Below are 7,262 nucleotides of genomic sequence, written 5' to 3'. Positions count from 1 at the left end.
TCTGGAACTGTTGTTTCCAGTTCAGCTCCGACTTTCTCGCTCTGATATTCCTGGGTCTGCCCATATCTCCCCCACTTAAATCTCATTTGGTCAGAGTGAAAGTTTCCAGTGGATTGAAGTTCACGGCTCCGGCACTGCCCGAGGCCTTGTAACCCCTGCCGCTGTTGTTGGTGGCCGATCTGACTCGGGGGGCGGGGGGGCACGACCCGCGGCTGGTCCGTCCAGGCGGCGGGAAGGAAGCGCTGGCGGTGTAACCTCATGGTTCTGGGGACTCGGGCACATAGAGGCAAGAGGCACACAGAGGCAAGGGTGGGACACAACATCCTGATTCACCTTAGAGAGAGATTGACCATAGCTGGAGAAAGCTTAATGAACAGATATATAGATAGGTAGGGATATAGGGAGTTCGACAGATTACTAGGTAAAGGTATATATATATATATTATTAAATGATTGATTAGTGTCTATCGTTCACGAGATAAATATGAATGAGCAAATTTGAATCCATATAGAAGTGAATAGATATAGATGAATAGATATAGAGAAGGCAAATCTTTCGCTGGATTCCTACAGAGAGTGAGAGATGCCGTATTTGCTGTATCTCACCCGGAGAAGTACTTTGAATTTATTTCGAAAGAGCAAATTTTTAGTTCTTTTAATGTCACAGCCTCTGAGAAGCTGGTGAATTTGGTTGTTGCTGCAGAATTTGGTCGCTTTCCCAGCGAGATTGCATCCTCCCCTGTGTAGGTTGCACACACACAGCCAGACCTGTGCTGTGCTGTGCTGTCTGTTTTTTTGGGTTTCTCGGTCAGCACTCACTGGGAAAAAGGTTGGACCCTTTCCTCTCGCACATTGTGCGCATGTCCACCACGCCTGTAACTGAGAGGAGCTGCAGGGCAGGTAATGGAGCCAATCGGTGAGAAACTGCTGGCAATCAATGGGCTGTTTAGTGTCAGCCCCCTTTTAATTAGATCATCCAGCTCCAAATCGTTAACACAAGTTTTTTTTAAACCGAATCACACATTGCCAGGTACGCATATGGATTGTTACATGGATTGGAGTCCACATTGGATCTAAGGAATTGTGCCTACTACTGAGGGACAACCAAAAACCTTTTTTTCGAACCTGTTTTTGGACTTTCTCAAAGCTGCCTGATCTTTGCCATCAGAGCCAACCCACATTCTGGCGAAAGGCATGTTCCAGCCCGCGACCAAGAAATGCTTCACCATCGAGGCTCTGGTAGGCAAAGACAGCCCCTCCACACTCGGGGATGAGCCCCTTCGACCCACCGCGCTCAGATACGCTGATTCGGTGCACGCCTCTCCCTTTGGCAGCGGCTTTCAGAACGCCGGCAGGACTCTCTACGGCAGCCCCGAGCTCCTGTTCCCTGAGCCGGTGGCACACGCGGCCAGCCCCGCTCTGTCTATGCACCCGGGGAATCCGCACCACCTCCCCGCACAGTCTTTCTTTGCACCGCAGCAGAGGGAAGCGCTAAGCTTTTACCCATGGGTGTTAAGGAACAGATACCTGGGTCACAGGTTTCAAGGTAATTTGATAGCATTTTAAGTGATAACAGTTTGTAAGTATCGTGTCCAATGCTATGCGGAGAGGGTTAAAATGTTAAATTGCATCTGAATAAAACTCACTCACCCAACTCTTATCGTTCATAATGATCAGGCGAACACCTAATCTCTTTTTTGCATACTGTGTCTAAGAGATTATGTTGTAAACACTCGAGGCGGCGTTTGTTCTTACTCTGGCGAGGATTGGTTTGAAAGCAAAAAATCGACCAATTTTACATCGTTAGATTACCCTTGTGCAGATACTTTTATTTGATTTTTTTGGTTCTTTAAACATAAACAAACCCGTAAGCATGTAAATCAGGATTATGAAGTGTACCATACCTGTTAAAAAGGACCAAAGCCACGGGTCCATTCAGCTTGAGTTCAAGAATAAATACTGCGGGAATGAGTCAAGGGTTCAACCTGAAGCAAGGTTGGGAGCTGATTTAAAAATGTAAATCAGAAGCCTGTAGGAATCAGAAGTTAGCAGGAATTCTACCTTCACTTCTCTTGGGGAGACTGCCTCACTGTAACCGCTTCTGATTGTCACTGCTTCCGGGGAGTTTCTGCACCTTGGGCCCGCGGGAGGAAGAGGGGATCTCAGCGCTGTCTGGGCTCAGTCACTCCCAGCTGCAGATTTCAATTTAAGTTTAGAAAGGGTGGTCTGGACGTTCTCATGCCCTTGTCCTTGTCCGAATCCAGTTGCAAAGTTGCAGGTTTGAACTAAAAATATTAAAACTCCAAACAACTTTTAACCTGGTATGAAAATACAGAAAGGGGTTCGAAATGTGCTTCTGTGAACGGGGCGCCTTTATTTTTGCAAACAACAGCTGAATTTATGAAGAGGATTGGATTTATTTTTAAAATCCCGTTTGCAGTGTAGTTTTTTTTAACGCAAATCGATTTATTTGTTGTAAACAGTCCACGGTGAAGCATTTAATCTGTAATATGCTTTCCTACTCCAGAGACAGGCCACCTTGTTTGTGGCTCACAGTCTCTGTAAACCCTGACACAAAGCATGCTGGAGGTACTCAGCAGGTCCGGCAGCATCTGTGGGGAGAGAAACAGTCAATGCTTCAGTCGATGACCTTCCATGTTTTCATTTCAGAGTGGCAGCATTGGTAGTATACTGCTTAAGTCTCTGTAAATCAATGCATACCAATCAGGAGGGGAAAGTCAGGTTAAATTTACAACACTGTTTGTTTTGTTTGAACAGGGTTATTAAACACCATCATTTTTTAAAAAATGAATCAGACCTGGGTTTAATTTTACATCCACCACCCTATTTAAAAAGAAACTTCATTAACCATTACGATGCAAGTGCTTGTTGCAAATGTACGTAGTCTTTTCTTCATCTAGTCACCGTCCAGAATTAAAACAAAATGACATGGCAGAAATCATAAAAAAATAGTGAATTGTGCAAATATTTCCCTCCTAGAATTTCCGACGATGTGCAGTGCAAAGGGAAAGCAGAATCTGTACGCAGTGTATAAATTAGCCTGCATTTTTTCCACAAGTATAATTCTATAAGTTTAAAATGGCAATTTGATGGATGTAACTAATTTACACCACTCGCATAATTGAGTTGCCTGATTTTAATGCTGAGGTTTAACACATTGAATTTAAATGCGCAGATATTTTAAAGTTGTTTTCTGAAATTTATACACCAGAATCATTTGATTGTGTGTTATATATAACATAATATGATCCAGATAATTTTCTGGAGTTGTTATAAAACACTGATAATCAATATAAAGATTACCACGACTCTTGGGACGTGGGAGGCGCTTTAGAACTTAAAGTTCTTGCTTAATGTAACTTGTGTCTAGATTATTTATTTCGAATATAAACACAATAATTGAAAAGGGAAATAGATTGGGTGCAAAATTCTATTGAATCATTGGATAAAAGCAAATTACTGCGGATACTGGAATCTGAAACCAAAAGAGAAAATGCTGGAAAATCTCAGCAGGTCTGGCAGCATCTAAGAGAAAAGAGCTAGCGTTTCGAGTCCAGATGACCCTTTGTCAAAGCTGAATCATTCTTGGACCTATACATCTCCAGCCAGGAGCGAGGGACGAAGTGATGCAAATTAGTTCTAAACTCTACCCATTCCTTGGGGACATTAAGTTGGGTCTCAGAGGAAGATGGCAGGACAGGATGACATTGGGCCCCGCGGCTCAGTTCGGAGTAGAGATGGGAGCTGGTGTTGAGCAGAAGGGTGGGAGGGAAAATGTAACCTCTTCGGAAAAGGCAAAAATTCTTTCACACATTGTTTCGAGGTAGCATCTGCTTTGAGAAACTTGGTTTGGAAATATTTTAAAGGACGATTTTTAATTTACAGTCCATAGGCTTAAGAAAATAAGAAATGCAACCAAACCAGAAATGAATACCTACATATGGTATCACTCCTCTGGAATATTTCAGCTGTACCCTCACATTAACTTTACCGCAAGCACCTCACGGAGTAAAATAATTACTTGTCGGGCCCGTACACACACAGCAGGCCATACAGCATGGGTACCGTGGTCGGCGCACGTTTATCTTGCACAGCATGTTACAGAGCGTATTATAGAGGATGCAGACCATGGAGGCATGGACTAGACTGTCCACTGCAGGTCCGCAATCTGTAGAGCATGTTTTATACTGTTCATGACACTATATACTGCACATAGTAGACAGTTCACGCAGAGTATATTTCATATTGTGCAGAGTATAGAATTCAGTACAATGCAGATTAAACAAGCACATTGAACGGCATGTTACTAGGTGAAAAGAATCCAGCACTTGGTATTTCGCGCACTGACAGCATGCTGGATTCAGGGGAAACTTCCTCCCAGCGCGCTGCGTGCTAAATCCATGTAAAGTACATTAAACTTCCGCAGAGAATGCGGCAAGTATGTAAATACTTCACCAATCTTAGGAGGGAGAGTATGCAGAGAGTGCCACAGAAATGCAAACATTTTAAAATTGATAACCCATTAAGAGTGGTTAGGGTTGAGGTGCCCGTGTGCTTGACATATTACATTCAAAAGTAAGTGCAATTTCCTGAACGTGTAAGATCATTTAAAGCGTAATGTAAGTAAATCGTTTCCGAAGTACCTAGTACATGCTTTAGTTCAATCTCATCAATATTTGCAAATTGCAAATGTTTAGATCCATGACTCACCTTTTCACTCGCACGCACATTAGGGACATTGCGATGACGCTATTGAAAATACCCTCCTTACATAGAAAAAAAAGCTGAATTTAAATATTGTTTAATTCGATAAGGGGAGGCACTAATGGTGCTTCAAAGTTGAAGGTTCTACGTAATGGAAATGGAAAACCTTTATCATTCTGATCTTTCTGACATGACCTGGACCCTTTGACTGAAGTGGTATCATGCTACTTAACCTCAACCAGATTGAGATTGGATATATGTTGATTTTCGTATGTGATGTCTGTACGGAGAAACAATTCTCCAATATCGAACTTTATTCTCAGAAACTACGCTTTATGTTGAATGTATATCATATGTGTTATTGATGGTTGCCATCTAACTGATGAACAAATTAATTAGACACAATTTGGAGGTCTTTCTGAGTAATCCTTTAATATGGGTGATGTAATCTTGCTTTCCACGATTAACCCCAACCAGTTATACAAATGTTTCACATTTGCAAGAAATGCACATTTCAGGCATTTTATTGAATGTCCTTAAATTACCAATGACCTCATTGTTGTTTTGCAGGGGAGCTGGTTACTCCAGACTGTTAGACAGTTCCTGTAACGTTAAAGTTGAACCATGTATGACAGTGCATTTTTCGTTTGCAAAAAATATACTTTATTCGTAAAATATCGTAAATTACAAGCATTTCAAAATGGGCCTCACATCAAGTGCAATAATATTCACGTTTTCTACATAGAGCATGTTATGTGACTTGTACAGGTTTTGTACCTCTGGACTGGTCAGCCTCATGGTCATAGTGACTGACCTCCTGTTACTGACAGGCCATGTGTGATCAAATATTGTAACTCTATGAGCTTTCTGTCACGAATACACTGCATATGTTAGTTAAAAAAACATGTTAGTATATTTGCAATGTATATACTATGCAAAGATGGTATAGTTTGTCATTTAAAAATACAATTATGAAATTATGCCCTAAGTAAGGTATTTTTTCCCACAATTTCATGAAATGTTTACTTCTGCAACTCTTTGATTAAATGATTCTAGTATAAGGTCTGAAAGCATATGTCTCTCTCCGAAAGATATTGCAATTGACACTAACATTCAGAGAATAGCTCTTTTTCTGAAGCACCAATGATGGCCATAGACGGTTAATTCCACTGTTGCTCCTATTTTGGTTTTCCTTATTAAACAGTTACAGTCTAAAGGTTGATGATTTAAAAAATATAACTTCTTAAAATAAAACTATAATGTGCTCATCCATTGAAGTCCTAACTGGATGAATCACATTAGATAGCTTTCCAATGTAATAAAAAAAAATGAAAACCACAAATCTAGTAGTATTTATATCAATTTAAACACATAACCACAACACATATTCACGTTTTTAGTTTTTCTAAATAAGGTCACAGAATACAAGAAAATGGAGTAATGATAAATGTGTAGAAGGCAATAGTTCGGGGATAGTTAGAGGATTGTATACATTTGTGTCACTTTATAGGAAGGACATAATACCAAAGAGAATGTCCATACTACACAGATTTACTGGGATAGTACCAGAGATTAGAAACTCAATCTATGTCCAGAGATTTAAGGTACTGTGACTACTTCCTTTGGAGTAAAGAAGCCTATGAGATTTATTAGGGACTTTTCAAATCATTAAGAATTTTGATTATTTTCTGCAGTTTAGGAGTCAGAGCTAAGGGGTTATCAAAATAGCAGTCAGAGAAGCTAGGGAAAATTTATCTACACAAATTTATTAGAACTTTTCCATGTAAATTCATTGAAGCATTACTGTTACATATCATAAAGGTAAAGTGGATAGACTTTAGAAGCAGAAGAAGCTCTAGAATTAAAGGGAGAGAGCAGGGCAGTGGGATTGTTCCAGTAAAGAGTCAGTATTGACAGAGAAGGTTGAATGGCCTCCATCTGAAGTGTACATTTCTATATTTCTGAGTAAACACAATGAGATACTTTCTGGTAGGATATGATTTGGCTGGGTTGTTTGAAGTTTCTACCTTGTAAATTTTCTTTTGGTTTTAATAGAAAAGTTGACAGAGGCACTGTCACCTGGATTTGGAATCTATGTAAGGAATCATAGAAACCCTACTGTGCTGAAGGAGGCCATTCAGCCCATCAAGTCTACACCAACTCTCTGACAGAGCATCTTACCCAAGCCCACCTACCCCTACCTTATTTCTGTAACTCCGCACATTTACCATAGCGAATCCACCTGACCTACACATCTTTAGGCACTTGCAATTTAGCATGGCCGGTCCACTTAACCTGCACATCTTTGGACTATAGGAGGAAACCGGAGCCACCGGAGGAAGCCCAGGCAGACACGGCAACAATGTACAAACTCCACACAGTCACACAAGGCCAGAATTGAACCTGATCCTGGAGTGGCCCAATTAAGGAATAAATACTGTGCTCTTGGGATTGATGGTTCAATTAAGGAATAATTAATCTTCCTGGGACTGCGTATTTATTTAAGAAGTAGCCACTTAGTGATTTTCCTGGGATTG

General features: G+C 40.8%; 1 protein-coding gene across 1 annotated transcript in view; it reads left to right on the top strand.

The window, feature by feature from the left end:
- Nucleotides 1–992: 992 nt before the first annotated feature.
- Nucleotides 993–7,262, top strand: part of emx3 (empty spiracles homeobox 3) — a 30,873-nt gene continuing 24,603 nt past the window's right edge. The window contains exon 1 of the mRNA XM_078231632.1: nt 993–1,546. Coding sequence (XP_078087758.1) covers nt 1,195–1,546 — 352 coding nt within the window. The 5' untranslated portion in view covers nt 993–1,194. The remainder of the gene's footprint in view (nt 1,547–7,262) is intronic.

Source organism: Mustelus asterias, chromosome 16 (assembly GCF_964213995.1).
Source record: "Mustelus asterias chromosome 16, sMusAst1.hap1.1, whole genome shotgun sequence".
In the NCBI taxonomy this organism is placed as follows: domain Eukaryota; kingdom Metazoa; phylum Chordata; class Chondrichthyes; order Carcharhiniformes; family Triakidae; genus Mustelus; species Mustelus asterias.
This window is presented reverse-complemented; position numbering and strand designations above follow the sequence as displayed.